We start from the raw sequence: 15,690 nt of genomic DNA, 5'->3' as shown, positions 1-15,690 counted from the left end.
CATGCTAAACAGGCCATGGCAGCAATGGGCATATACTGGTTGCATAGTGTGAATCAATTAGTGCATGTAGAAGTGAGCCAAGGTAACAGTTCCATGCCAGCCATGGTGGGACATCATGTTCCTGGACAGACAACATGACTGACACATACATTCTCGCCTACATACAGGTGATGCAGCCTACCCCCTGAAGAGGTGGCTCCTCACGCCAGTCCGGAACCCGCAGAACCAGCACGAGGAGGACTACAACCGTGCACATACACGTACTCGTGTGGTCATAGAGCAGACATTCGGCCTCCTGAAGGCACGGTTCCGAAGCCTCAGCAGGTCTGGTGGGGCACTCCTGTATGGCCATGAGAAGGTGGCAAAGATCGTCATGGCATGTGTCATGCTGCACAATATGTGCGTCAGACGGAATGTGCCCCTGCCCCCTGACGCAGAACTGCAACCACCTGACGATGAGGATGAGGATGAGGAGGGTGCAGAAGGGGCGCCACCACATGGAGGAGGCGATGCACAGGAGGGGCGTGCCATGCGCCAAAGTATCATCAACCACTGCTTCTAGCACACACGGCTGGTGTTCATCGCATGGAGACAGCACTTGGGGCACTGTGTGACTCTGGGGCATGCACACTGAGGACTGGACACCAATAAAGCACACATACGCAATGAAAATGTCCACACGTTTCCTTTTGTGAAACGAATAAACTGTATTTGAACTATGTACTGTCGTGTCACACCCCCTCCCACCTCCCACCTCCCCCCTGCACACCCCCCCCCCCCAAACTCCCCCCTTAACTCCCCAACACACCACCCCGCCACCCCCCTGCACACCCCAACACACCCCCTCCCACCTCCCACCTCCCCCCTGCACACACCCCCCCCAAACTCCCCCCTTAACTCCCCAACACACCACCCCGCCACCCCCCTGCACACCCCAACACACCCACTCCCCCCTCCACCCTCCCCCCCCCCTGGAATCCCAACAAAGGTGTGAGTTGGTCTGTGCAGCAGTGTCAGTAGTAGGATTCCTACACTGTCCGGCCACTATTGGCAGCCCCCTCCACTGGCCCCCGGGGCACCCCTGCCTGTGCTGCGGAGGTTCCTCCCCGATCGGCGGATGGGGCTGCTCGGTGTCGAGCTGGCAACCGAGGAGGATCCTGCCTGCTCATTTGGACGCATGGCCCGTATTGTCTGCACAAGGTCAGTGATGGCGTGCCGCACAGCAGCTAGTTCCGCGCAGATGTCCTTTGTGGACGACTCTATAGCTGCCTTCACAGTCTCAGCACATTTATCCATTGCTGCACTTGACCCCCCACATTCAGCAACATGTTCTTCGAGCAGCGAGGAAAGTTGCTGCTGCCGGGTGGCAATCGCCTCCAGAGAATGGTTGGGATTCTGGGCCATGGCTAATGGCAGTGGCATTCCCATTGGGCTGATCTGCCCCTGCAGCGGGGATGGAGTGGCTGGCCAATCGTCATCCTCTGGCTGACCCTGTGTGGCATCCACATGCGGGCTGCTTAGGGACAGGTAGGGGGAATGAGGGTGGCCTGTGGGGCTCCTGACATCACTCTCCTCAAAGGTCCCTGCTTCACTATCGGAGGAGGCAGCAATGGCAGCAGTCTCCCCAAGTGTGCTGCTTGCAGCAGAGGCTGTGGCTTCTGTGGGCATGATTGGTGTGATGTCTGCTGCTGCTGCTGCTGCTGCTGTACTGCCTGCTGGGGTGGCTGTCTGTGCCCTGTCCTGTTTCCCTTGCATGGATTTTGCCTGCTGTGGTGTTTTCCTCGGGACGACAGAGGTGGAGGGTTGTGGCGTTGGCACAGTTGGCCTGGCCCTCTTGGTGGGTGTGGAGGCTGTGGTGTCCTCTTCCTCAAGGTCGGAATTTGAGCCTGTGGTGGGACAGAGGAGGGAGAGTGTTATTGATGGGTCTGCGGACATTGGCCGGGCATTGTGGCGACTGGCATCTCATCAGTTAGTACATGTGGCACATTTCATGCAGGGGAAAAAAGTTGACTCCCTTTTGTGTGGAAGTAGCATGGAGGTATGTGGGTGCCTGCAGTTAGGGTGTGCATGCTGCATGTGTACAGGGTGCAGATCGGATGTATCTGTGGGCAGTCTCCTGCTGATGTGTTGCATTCACACTATGGGCCAACATTGTACTTCACATGAATGGACTTTGCATGCCTTGATTTGAGCCACCTACCTGCATCGCCCGATGTCGGGGCTCCTCTCTCCATTCCTCCTACTCCTTCAATGCTCTGCATTCCGATTGTGGAGGCACAGATTTCCTCCCATGGCTGCAATTTTATAGGGGACTCCGATCCTCCCCCAGTTGCCATTGCCAGGTTCATGTTGGCTGATAGTATGCTCCTGACTCTGAGCCGGAGATCGTCCCACCGCTTGCGGCACTGTTTGACATTGCGGGGTGTCGTTCCCACGGCACTGACCCGCTGAGCTACCAGTGCCCATATGGCCTTCTTCTTGGTTATGGCCGGTCTTGTCAGTTGGTTGGAGAATACCACTGCAGCGTTCTCCTGTAGGGTCTCCGCTAGAATGGTGAGCTCCTCTCTGGAGAAGCGGTCTTGCCGCTGGCGGTCACAGGCTTTTTTCAAAACTTTAGGCATCTTCCTGCAGGTAGAAGGTTGAAGCCGGTATTGGCGGGGTCTCAGGCTCGGATGTCCAGTGGTTTCGGAGGATGGCAATGGATTGTGTTTTTAAAGATGGCCGCCGTGCTCTTTCCCGTTCCGCCGCGGTGACGCTACTTCCGGTTCCGCTTATCTACGGTCAACGCTAATTGCGGTGACCGCTAACTACGGTCACCGCTATGTACGGCGGTGGCGGTGGTGCACCTTGCGCCGCATACGATGCCGGTAGGTGCCGTTTTGGGGGCATTACCGCCATGGCGCTGTTTACATTACCGCCATGGCGTAATGCTCGTGCGCGATGGGTCGTAATGTGGCGCACTTTACACCATCGTCCCACGGCGTTAACGTTCATTACGCCATGGCGGTAATGACGGCGGATTACCGCCAGGGTCGTAATGAGGCCCATAGTGTTTGCATGAGGGGTGGGTGTCTTGGGGCATAGTGTTTGCATAATGGGTGGGGGCCATGGGGGATAGTGTTTGCATGAGGGGTGGGTGTCATGGGGGCATAGTGTTTGGTTGAGGGGTGGGAGCCATGGGGCATAGTGTTTGCTTGAGGGGTGGGTGTCTTGGGGCATAGTGTTTGCATGAGGGGTGGGGGCCATGGGGCATAGTGTTTGCATGAGGGGTGGGTGTCATGGGGCATAGTGTTTGGGGGTGGGAGCCATGGGGCATAGTGTTTGCTTGAGGGGTGGGGGCTATGGGGCATAGTGTTTAATAAAAATAGGGGGTTGAAAAAGCCTCCTGCCACACCATGCCCCACCGCGCCTACCTCCCCACCCACATTTACTTTTTGGCCCACTATAGCCATCATGTAAGGTACTTTCGGCCCTCTGTCAAAATCAGTTGTGCACCCCTGCTCTACATCATCCACATGGCATTCTGGAGCCTAGGACCACACAATCTTCAACTTTCCCTCCCTGAATATTCTCCTGCTAATGCCCTAGGCTCCTCTAATTCCAACTCTCTGACTGTCAAACGCTTCTCCAAGCAGAGAGTGGGGGGTAGGTCTGTCTCCTCGGCTCGTGCCTCCCCTTGGAAAAAACTCCCTGCCCCTCTCAGATTTGAGCCGGACCTCCAAAAGTTCTGGAAACTTCTCAAAACACTACTCTTCTCTACCTCTTTCCTTCCTTGCTAATCACCCTACCATCACTGTAACTAGTGGCCTGATCCTCATGAACCTCACAGGATCTCAACTCCTTCATCCCAGACAATACCAGCACCCCTCCACCCCACTGCACTGCCCCTGCCTGATGGCCCCTCATACCACCCTTGAGAGTTGCCTATACTAGCACGTAGTCTCAGGGCTCTCCTCCTGGCTCCCCTTAGCACTTCCCTCCAGGGCCCTCCTCAGTACTTGTCCACTCCTTTGCCCCTCCCCCTCCAATTTGCTCCCCTGCACTTCTCTCCAATGCACTTGCCCGGCCAAATGCCACAAGGCCTAGTAGAACCATGACTGTGTGTATATATATATATATATATATATATATATATATATATATATATAAATAACTATTACTGCTGTTTTTGTGCCACTGTTATTATTTTCCCTGTTCCATTCCCATTTAGCCTTGTGGCACTTTGAAACACAACTCTGTTGTACGAAGTGTCTTACAAATGCTCAATAAAATAAAATTAAAATAAACCCAGCTGTAGGTCAGCATTACCATGTCATGTATTGGCCTGGGCTCACATTAAAGCCCTCACTTTGCTCGGACATGTAACTTAGGCTCAGGCCATAACCTGACCTCGTAATGCCTTACCACATCAGTGTTCTTGCCTAATTCTATCCATCTCATGACTATGCAGCAATGTTGTATAACACATAGCACAGAACGGGAGGATTGCCTTTCAGTGACTATATCAGGTGGTGTGCATCATTAATTGCGAAAAAAACATCTTGATATCTTCTGGTGCAATTTAAAATATTTAATTATTTGTATGGTTTTTTTTTTTAAATGTTTATGGTTTGTCTTTCAAACTTTTCATTTTGTTCACCTATTTTGGATAGTTAAGTGTTGTTAGTTCGTAGTTAAATATGTATTATTATTCTTTACGGTAAGCAGTTGTACGGCTTTACAGTTATTTTGTTTATTGCTGTATGATTAGTTTTGGTATAGTCTGTTTAAACTTTCTACTTAGCGAGTCTTTTCACACTTTTAACTGCCTGTTTGTGTTAAGTCAGCATGGAATTGTGTTCTGTTTGGACAGCCATCTCTCGATCTGCCACCATAAGGCAGAAGTACAGATACTTGTACATAGGATTCACTGTGCAGTGGTATGATCAGTTATCAGATTTAGGGGTGGGTGAACACAGGCAGGGTTCCGATCTGAGTTAGGGGTATGCGTACGCAGTGTGGTGGAGTGCATGAACAGCTTACAGGGGTTTGCACGCAGATTTACTGAGTTTTAGCTGAGTTATGATAATTTGAGCCTATGTTGTCGGGTGCCAGACTGAAGTAAAATAATCACAGTGCCTAAATGTTGGACTAACCATATATGAAGCGCTACATAAAGTTAAATAACTATCTGGATTATCACATGGACAGTTTTGCTGAGTTTCTATTTCATTTACAAATGTAACTTATATTTGTTTTTGAACAGTGCTTGCACTTCCTCTAGAGTCAGATTTTGGATGTTTTAATTGTAGTCTTGAAGATTTGAGAGGCTAGAACACCTGTGATTGGTGTAATGAATCACTCACCCTTGAGCAAAGACTCTGCTGCCACTGACCGTTTATAGTTATGTACCCCATTGACTGCAAGGTTGAATGGATGCAAACTAGACAGTGCATGCTCATCATTTTACACATTGTTTTTATAATTAGAGGGTAAATCAAATGATCAGTGTAAAAATGATCTGCCTCTCATGATTATGCACAAAGCACAGGAACTCTGAAAGATACAATTGCGCAATACCGGTTTCCTGTCACTGGGGAAAAAAGGATCATTTGTTACAAAAGATTCATTCTCAATTGCAACTTAGTTTCCCATCTTATTAATTATACAATCCTAAAATGTTAGGAAAAATAAACATGCACAGTGATTCTGTTTGCTCCATGAGCATCTGCACACAGCAGAAGCTGAATGGAAAGAAACCATCCCTTTTATCACAGTGTGCAGTTTCTGTTTTTGAAAGGCTTCAGAGAAATACATTTTATTTCAGAGGCTTTTGGCCATGGGCTGAAATTATATCCATGTAGATAAAAATCAAAAGAAGCGTTCTGGTTTCCGCCAAGTAACCTTGCCTGGCACACACCTTATCTGGAGGCCTTGTTGTAGTGAGGGGTGACTTTTTCATAGTGTGTGGCACATCCCTTTGTGAAGGAGGCAGTATCACGGAGTACAGCTCAGAGGATCGCTGCCTCTCCCCTGCAGGAATCATGCAGGTAATTCCAGTGCATAACCAATGGGTCATGCCTGACATGCAGGTACAGCACTCTCAGACATATTTTGAGGGCTCCAGCAGCACAAAAATCATTGAAAATGACAATTATGACATATTGTTTGCAATGGCATCAACATGTGTTTTACAGTGGCAGTGCCGGCACAGTACCGGCATATCCCCTGTACTGTTGGTGACAAGGCATCTATTACAATTACTTGTACATTGTATGGTGTTTTGCCCCATTTTTAGCAAAAACAGTGATCCTTAATTGTGCAATTTCAGCCCAGAATTGAACAGATGAAAATCCCCTGCCAGAATTTGAACATATTCACACACATTCTCCACAGATCTCTATCGATTTCCCAGTTTGTGTACATAGCCAAAGGGGATCAGCCATATGAATTGTTCTCACATCCCATGGCTCTCCACTATGTTCTCTCCCTGTAGTCACCTCCCTGTTTTGAGCATTGCTCTGTTACTTAGTAACTAGGTTTAAGCTATATTAATCCTATACATATCAAAATATAAACATACAAAACACTGCTCACTTTTCTTACCTAATTGCTTCATTAGTACTCTTGTTTTGTAAAACATGGGTTGAAACAGAACTCTCAAATTATGTTTTGTAAATTGTGGCATTGATAGCACATGTCCTTTTACATTCCTGCTTGGTTTTATAAAAGTAAGTAGACATGCTTGAGAATGCCGTTTTACCCATTTACTTATGTGTAGCACTTGAATTCCTGTATTTAGATATGCATAGAGGTCGGCTCTTCAATATCATTGCAAATTCCATCTTAACTGTTCATACAATTGGGGTACTACTGCCTTAAAACAGAAAACTAAGCATCTTCAAATAAACAAAAAAATCATTCACCGGTTTTACCATAAACAGCCACATGTACCGCCAGATATACTGGTTCGAGACCCTGCATCTAAAGAATTAAAGAAATTGGTGTCAGTCAATAACGTGAGTATTTTGCTGTCGATCTTCCATGTACAGACCAAGCGCAGCACAGACCCAAAATTCAGGTCAGGGCCAATAACTTGGGTTATGCTTCTAAGAAAGGTTGTTCTGATTTAGTGATATGAATAACAAGCAGTATTCTACTGCAGGGCTCTGGAGTGGCTAGCTTTCTTGTTCAGGTCCCTTAAAAAAAGAAGAAAAATAAGAACAGGAGTGCCACAAGTCTAACACTTTCAAAACTGACCCTAAATAAGAAGGAATAGGAATACCAAATAATGTGTCTTTCAGGAATTCTATACAATAATTGCTAGACTCATTAAAGGTTTATTTCAGGCACACTTCAGGGGGTGAGACACTGATTTAGTCTTTTCTTAAACGCCTCAACTCAGCCTATCATCCTTCTGAGGTCGATAAATGAGTACCAACCCAAGTTGGGTGATATCGGGTGTATATTTTTTCTATATGAAGCGCTTAAGCGTAAGTGCTATATAATAAAATATCATTATCATTTGGTCATGGACGTCTGCTTTCATTCACAGTAATTTGGTAATATGGGCCTATACACACTGATCTTAATACATATGGCGATCCATTCTTGTATGAAATGTGCATCACATTGTAGTGATATTGTAACCATATTTTTCGTAGTGTACAATGCTATGTGATGCCATTCCTGTTTTGTCATTGGGTGAAAGGGCATGTTCCATCGCTTCCCGCGGTATCACTTCGGGGCGGGGTCAAATGACATCACTTCCTGTGATGTCATCAGGGGTTCAAAGGTCGTGTGATGTCACTTCGGCTACCCCTGGCATTGTGTTGAAATGACATCCCTGTTCTACTGGCAGAAAATCTCTTGATAAAATGAAACTGGCATGGCTCTAGATTTCACAGAAAAAAAACATTGTTTAAAAACGGAACTTGCTTCAGCGTCTTTTCCCATTGATTGATATTGAGTGCGGAAAGATTTGTCAATAGGTTGAACTTTTCGCCGAGTTCAGAGACTGATCTGCAAAAACACTTGATGGGAGATTAGGGGAAGCGGGTTGACAGAAGTGAGTTGTTGGGACTGGAGACTCAGGCGCACAGTTGTGACTTAATTGAGTTAAAGCAGAATCAACTTCCTCATTCCTAAACTGACAATACGGTGAACCTCCTTACGCTATAGATTTGGAGAACTCGAAATTTGAAGATTGTCGTAAGGTTTCGCATTTTATGTGATAGTGTAGAATTTCTGAATAGGGTTGTAGTTAAGTGATAATCTGGTGCCGAGGTCACAGAGTGTGAAAATAGAAGATAGTTATTTATTTATTGTTTTCAAGTGTCCCGCTTAGAATCCTGATTTAGAAAGGAACACTTTCTTTTTTTTATCCAAAAGTTATGACTCTCAAACTAGGTTACGCTTTGCAAATAATGATTTGAAAAATGAAGGCAAATAGTTTCATTCATAAACTTCATTGCTGTAAATTTTAAACTGTGCCAATCATGGCCATATTTACTAGATGTCTTATTTTAGCAGATACCTGTAGGTCAAGTAGAACCCACTTTGGCAATGGAAGTGCATTCTGTTGGTAATTTGGAAGATTAGAAAGTAACAAACTTTAAAAAAAAAAGATCTTTAAACATAAAAGACACCCCAAAAGAGCAGAGATTTGGGCTGCCTCTCAGCTGGGAGAGACAGACTTCAAGAATGCCATTCGTTTTTGGAAGCTTTCAAACCCGGTCAGAGGCAAGAGATGAAGAGGGTTCGTGAGCTGGCGCCAGAGATGTGTGGAGTGGCGTGTGGGCTGTTTCTGCCCACTGTCTGATCTCTAGGAGAGAGGTTGTCTGGTGGGAGGTAGGCACAGGGCTCGGAAGGAAAGAGGGTAAGTGTTCTACCCCCCTATTGACGATGCATAAAGCAATTGTTGGTGGGGGGTGGGGTTGCTATGGGGAGGTGTACCTCCAATTGAAAACAGTGGGTGTGGTTACATTTAGTGACTGTGGAGTTGGCCCTTTAAGGGTACGCACGCGACGGGGTGACGTTCACAATGTGTCGCGTGCGCAGTTAAATAAACGGGGCGTTCCCGGTGACGACACAATCACCGGGGAGCCCACACTGGTAACACCGCTGTCTCAGTGTCTCTGTGTCACGGGGGGTGGGGGGCTCACAGACGGCGGCATCCGGAGACCGCCAACAGTGGCGACGAGTGCCGGGATCACTTCCTGGAACAGGCAGAGACATTCGCTCGGAGCGTAGATGATCCTATGTGAACGCTCCAGCGAATTCTGACCGCGGAGAAGGAAGAGACACACACAGCCGGCGGCCATCTTGAGGAATAGGCCTCAGAGACTCACGGCTTCATAACGAAGCGTCGGTGAGCCATCCGGACATAATTTTTGGATATTTCAGCGGCGGACAGTCGCTGGAAACAGCACGTGTCAATTTCAGAATGAATCATTGACATTTTCACTGTTTTTCACCGAGTAGATGGGTGAGACTCTATGGGAAGCCTGCTGAATGCACTAGGGGTCTTTCCCCCTGCTCAATTTTTGGACGCTTCATTGTCTGCCTGCTGGCTGGAGCGATACATCTGCGAGGAGTGCGCCTGGTGAGAGGCAGAATTCAAACCATCTCTGGAGGCTGACTGCTGGTGGTGAGTTGCTGCCCCATCAATTATATCTTCTGGGGTGCCTGTGCGCTATCCACCATGAGTCAAGCTGCTGCTGCGCCTCCGCCTGCTCCCCCGCTGAAACCACCTGGGTCCCTACAGCCAATGCCTGAGTTTGATACCTCGGGTGCTCCATCAAGCCTGGGACAGAGCTGGAAGATGTGGATGGATAGGCTTGAGATGTACTTCAGGGCCACGATGGAGACAAGCGACGACAGCAAGCTGGCCACTTTCCTGTACTCTGCTGGCCCAGCAGTGCATGAGATATTTCTGTCCCTGCAGCCGGCGGATGGGTCGTTTGCGGCGGCAAAGGATGCACTCCATAATCATTTTCTGCCAATGGCCAACGCAGATTATGAACGTTTTCTCATGGGAACGGCTCGACAGAAGGATGACGAAACTCTGGATGTGTTCTATGGGCGGCTGCGGAGACTGGCGGCGCCATGTGCGTGGAACGACCCTGAAGTCATGATTCGCAACCAACTCATTCCGGGGTGTGTCACTTGGATACTGAGGTGCCAGATATTGCTCGAGCCTGGCATCACCCTTCCCCGCATCCTAGAACTGGGAAGGTGCCACGAAGTGTCGGAATTGCGGGCGACCAGAATGGAAGCTGGTGCCCGCCCAGGCAAGGTGGAGGAGGTCTGCGCGGTCGGAAGAGGCCATGGAGCGAGGCGCCCCATGAACACTCAGAACCCGCGCCCGCCTGGGACTACTTCCTCGTGCCCAAAGTGTGGGTACGATCTCCCGCACCCAGCTGAATGCCCTGCGACTGGGGTTGAGTGCGGTAGGTGCGGAGGCGCGGACCACTTCGCCAGGATGTGCAGATCTGCACATCCCAAGGTAGTGCCTAGGGGGCCTGTTTGAGCCGGTTTCTTCCGACCCCAAAGGACGTCCAACGTTGCTCAGGTGGACCAGGGTGACGAAGGGGCCCCTCAGGAAGGGGAGGAGGAGGAAGAGGACGAGGAAAACGTCTTCTTCGTGTCCAGTGTGAGCATGCTGAAATCCCGCTCTAAGAGACAGCCCAGGTGCAACGTGCTTGTCAATGGAGACTCTGTACCAATGCTAGTAGACACTGGTGCGTCCGTGAATGTGATGGCCAGACAGCACTATGATACCATGCAGGCCCCGCCCACGCTGACCGCACCGAGAGCACGCATATTCGCTTTCGCCGGCGATCAGCCCCTTCCACTGGACGGCGTATTCGTGGCTGATGTTCAATATGGTGACTCACACATCCGGGCCAGATTCTATGTCACACCGGTGAGCGACAACACCCTGCTTTGCTGTGCTGCGGCTGAGGCGCTGGGAATTGTCACATTCGCATACTCAGTGTACTTAGACGACATTCAGGTGCTCCTGGGCAAACACAGCTCCCTGTTTGAAGGCATTGGACAGTTGGTGGGTGAGCCGGTCCGGCTCCACATCGATGGGTCGATCCAACCAGTGGCGCTGAAGCACCGGCGAGTTCCTTTTCATCTCAGGGATCTGGTGGATCGAGAACTGGACAATCTGGTGGGGCTGGACATTATTGAAAAGGTTGAGGGCCCCACCCCGTGGGTGTCTCCCATTGTCATTGCGCGCAAGCCTAAACAGCCAGATGCGGTGAGGATCTGTGTGGACATGCGACTCCCCAATAAGGCCATAAAGAGGGAGCGACACTTGACCCCTACCATCAATGACATCATAGCAGAACTGCAAGGGGCGAGGTTCTTTTCCAAACTGGACCTGAGAGCAGGCTATCATCAGGTGGTCCTGCACGCCGAGTCCCGCTACATCACAACCTTTACCACTCATCGAGGTCTTTACCGATACAAGAGGTTGAGTTTTGGGGTGTCTTCCACGGCAGAGGTTTTCCAAAACATCATAAGAGGGGCACTAGCGGATCTGGATGGAGTCCTTAATATTAGCGACGACATCTTGGTGTATGCCATGTCGGAGACGGAACATCTGGCACGCCTGGCCAAGACCTTTGAACGCCTGCGCTCGCTGGGACTCACCCTGCACAAGGACAAGTGTGAATTTCTGAAAACAACGATCGAATTCTTTGGGTTCGTGTTTAAGGCGGATGGGGTGTCGCCGGACCCCTGCAAAGTGAGGGACATAAAGGAGGCGCGTCCGCCAGAGAATGTTGCGGAGGTGAGGAGCTTCTTGGGCATGGTTACTTACTGTGGCCGTTTCATCAGGAATCTGGCGTCCCGTTCAGAGCCATTGAGATCGCTCACAAAGAAGGACACCACCTGGCATTGGGGACCCCTTGAGCAGGCGGCATTCGATGACATCAGAGGTGCCTTGGCGGCGGACAACACCATGGCGTTCTTCGATCCAAGCCTGCAGACAGAGATCGTAGTGGACGCCAGCCCATATGGACTGGGGGCAGTGCTTACACAAGTGGGGAATGACCAGGAGATTCGACCCATAGCATACGCCAGCAAGGCGCTCTCCGACACCGAGCAAAGGTACTCCCAGATTGAGAGGGAAGCCCTGGCGGTGCTGTGGGGTTGCAGACATTTTCGCCTCTACATTCTGGGGCGCCCCATGACTGTGGTCACGGACCACAAGCCGTTGTTGCCGATCACGGCGGGCTCATCATCCCGTCCACCAGTGAGAATAGAGCGCTGGATGCTCGCCCAGCTCGAGTATGGAGTGTCGTTGACATATCGTCCAGGGGTTAACAACGCGGCAGACTACCTCTCTCGACACCCAAGAGGGGACTCACAGGAGTCTGCATCAGCGGAAGAGGCCGACGAACATGTCCGCCTGGTCGTGGAGACGGCCACCCCAAACTCCATGCAGGTGGAAGAGCTCGAGGTTGCATCAAAAGGCGACGAATGTTTCGCCATCCTGAGGGAAGCCATGCAGAGGGGTACCTGGAAGACGGTACTGGAGGCTGTGGAACGCAGGACATGTGAAGCCAGAGTGGCCCTCGAGCAGTTATGGAGAGTGAGAGAAGAACTGACATTCTCAGAGTCGGGGCTGCTACTGAGGGGTGAGAGGATCGTGGTGCCCCAGGCCAAAGTTGCACAGGTCATCGCTTTGGCGCACCAGGGTCACCAAGGGGCGCCCAAAACCAAAGCTCGCCTCCACCAGACGGTGTGGTTCCTGGAACTCGAGCGGAAGGTGGAACCATTTGTGGCGTCGTTCGTATGGTGCCAGGCTGCGGCACCGGCCCAGCGGGAACCGTCCATTGAAGCGATGCCCAGAGGGACCAGGCCATGGGAAGTAGTGCACGTAGACTCCGGGTCCACGTCGAGAGGCACTCACTTCCTAGTTGTGGTGGACGAGTGGTCTCGGTACCCGGAGGTCGAGTTCATAGAGTCCGTCGCATTTGAGAACGTGGTGGTGGCGCTGGAGAAGATTTTCGCCACCCATGGCCTCCCCTCTGTGCTGTGCTCCGACAACGGGGCACCATTCCAAGGCGAGAGTTTTGCCGAGCTCATGAGGGAGTATGGCATTCAACACCGGCAAGTAAGCCCACTGTGGCCCCGGGCCATCGGGGAGGCAGAGTGCATGATGCGCACCCTCAACAAAGTGTTCAGGATCGCCCATGGAAAGGGCGAGTGCTTGCAGAGGGCCCTGTACGTCTTCCTGTGGGGATATCGGACCACACCTCACTCCTCAACGGGTGTGGCCCCCGCAGAGGCTCTCTTCCAAAGATGCCCGAGAGACGTCATACCGGAGGTGGGGGACAGGGACCCTGCCGTCATTGACAATGAACAGGTCGAAGAGGACAGACGAATCAGGACGCAGATGGAAAACATCCGGAGGGGCCTGAGACCCCCACACATTGCGCTGGGAGATGAGGTGCTGGTGAGGAATCGCCACCCACAAGGAAAGTTGTCCCTCACGTATGAACCCACTCCTCTAGATGTCGTGGCGGTCAAGGGTTCTATGGTAACAGCCTCTGACGGGACGTCGTCTGTAACAAGGAATGCTTTATTCTTCAGGAGAATCGGCGACCCGAGAGTGGACAGCCCGGACAACCGAGAGGGTGAGGGTGCCTTGGATGAAGGTGGGGGTGAAAGCCCCGCCGTGGACTCTCAGGCTCGAGGCAGACCAGGTCAAGAGACACCGGCCAGGGACGTTGGCAGGAGGTACCCCCTGAGAACAGGGCGTGGGAAACCTGCCTGTCTCACAGACTATGTGACGGACTGAGCTGGGGAGGCTGACCGGGGGTTAATGGTCAGGCCGTGACAGGTACCCGCGGGGGATCCAGGGTGGCTGTGAATAAATGGGGGTTTTTGGAATTTACAGAGTTGTGTGCTTTATAAATGTGTGATAGTTAGTCCCTCCTGTTTCCAATTTGTTGTTATGGAAAAGGAGGAGTGTGGCATTGGCCCTTTAAGGGTACGCACGCGACGGGGTGACGTTCACTCCGTCGCGTGCGCAGTTAAATAAACGGGGCGTTCCCGGTGACGACACAATCACCGGGGAGCCCACACTGGTAACACCGCTGTCTCTGTGTCTCTGTGTCACGGGGGGTGGGGGGCTCACGGACGGCGGCATCCGGAGACCGCCAACAGTGACCAGTTCTGCTTTTTTTGCACATGCGATTTTTGAAACTTTTTTTATGCACCATCATATTGCAGATTATGTTTAACTAAAGTATCACAATATTCCTTCAATTTTTTTTATTGTTAATTATAACACTCACTATTTGTGCAATTAAATTATAACATGGATATGTCCACAGAACACTGCAATTATTTACGGGTAATCATCATTACTCCTAGTACTGTGCTTCCTCGTCCCAGTACTTCATGGTTAAAATGGAGATGCATTTTCTTAAATTGTGCACGAGAGAATGCGCATCCATATTTATTTAATGGCATTAGTGGTGCTTAGAAGTGGACTACTTCCCTAATTTGTTATTGATCAACTACGGGAATGAACTTGGTGAAGATGTCTGCTCTTGGGGTTGTTGGTGTTTAAATAATGTAATCGAAGTCTTATAAATGACAGCAATCTTCTTTGTTATTTCAGAAAATGCGCCACTTTTTTGTTTACTACGCACAGGCGCAACTGTGATTTGAGCAGAGATAATAGTATCTGTCCGTGAAATCGCTCTCTAGAATAATCCTAGTAAAAGCCTGTTAGCACACCGCGAAGACCCCCCGAGTGCTTTGGTCACGTGGAGGGCATTCGATACACGATCTGTCCCCCGAGTTGACCTTTCACGGAGGCCATAGTGCTGTTTGTTAGCCCAAGTGCCTGCTCTCCCCGCGGACCTGGCTGAAACCAATAGCCTCCCTGCTTTAATAGGTTGCCATTATTTCTGTTCATTAGGACACGGCAAGGTCAAGATCATCAATCTGCCGAGGCCAGAAGGACCCACAGGGCAGCCTTTTATAATCAAACCCTTGGAAATGCTTGGCTCGTGCTGAGGCTCCAAGGCATCACCTTGAAAACAGCGCCCTTCCCTGAAGATGAGAGGCCGGGATATAAATAGACAGACGGTGCAGGCGGTTTCATTTAGCAGAGGGGACATCTGTAACCTTGCGGCATCAGGGAGCGCCCAGCCAATGACAGCCCGGGAAAGGTGACCCAAACCTCTAAACAGGAATTCATTGTAACGAGTGATGCTACACCTAACAGACTCTGAGCACTCTTTAGAACAAGACATGCAGGCAGATGTGCGCGCCCCGCTTTAAAACACTCCCATGCATGCACACGTGCACGCCACTCTTTAAAACGACGCACGCGTGCAGATGTGCACAGCATTTACTTTATAGAGCATCATCGTTGGTTATATATTTCCATAGGTTGCCCATCACTAACGATACTTGCTGCACAGATTGCATCCCAGCAGGGACGGTCCCAGGATTTGTGGGGGCCTGGGCGTCAAAAGATCTTTGAGGTCCTCCTAATTTGCATATGTAGCGAAATCCGTTTAGTTGGTTTGACATTTTGTTTGTCACTGCTCTTTGCAACTTTGGCTTGAAAGCAACATCTGGCTGTGGAAGGTGCGAAAAGATGTGATTGTGTTTTAGTAAGTGTTAATTTTGCAGCAGTTTCAGGATTGATTCTTATTATAATGTATATTTTGG

The 15,690-nt window shown here is 50.1% G+C and overlaps 1 protein-coding gene across 1 annotated transcript; it reads right to left on the bottom strand.

Moving 5' to 3' along the window:
- Nucleotides 1–1,000: 1,000 nt before the first annotated feature.
- On the bottom strand, nucleotides 1,001–3,030 carry LOC138513456 (nuclear apoptosis-inducing factor 1-like). Its single transcript, XM_069628324.1, has 2 exons — nucleotides 2,201–3,030; nucleotides 1,001–1,886 (listed from the first exon to the last, which is right to left on the bottom strand). Exons 1-2 carry the CDS (start codon nucleotides 2,619–2,621, stop codon nucleotides 1,045–1,047), a joined length of 1,263 nt encoding a protein of 420 aa, XP_069484425.1. The 5' UTR covers nucleotides 2,622–3,030; the 3' UTR covers nucleotides 1,001–1,044.
- Nucleotides 3,031–15,690: the final 12,660 nt, after the last annotated feature.

The sequence above is a fragment of the Ambystoma mexicanum genome, chromosome 12, assembly GCF_040938575.1.
Source record: "Ambystoma mexicanum isolate Mex_15411 chromosome 12, UKY_AmexF1_1, whole genome shotgun sequence".
Taxonomy (NCBI): domain Eukaryota; kingdom Metazoa; phylum Chordata; class Amphibia; order Caudata; family Ambystomatidae; genus Ambystoma; species Ambystoma mexicanum.
The sequence above is the reverse complement of the archived record's forward strand: the minus strand, read 5'-3'. Positions and strand labels throughout refer to the sequence as shown.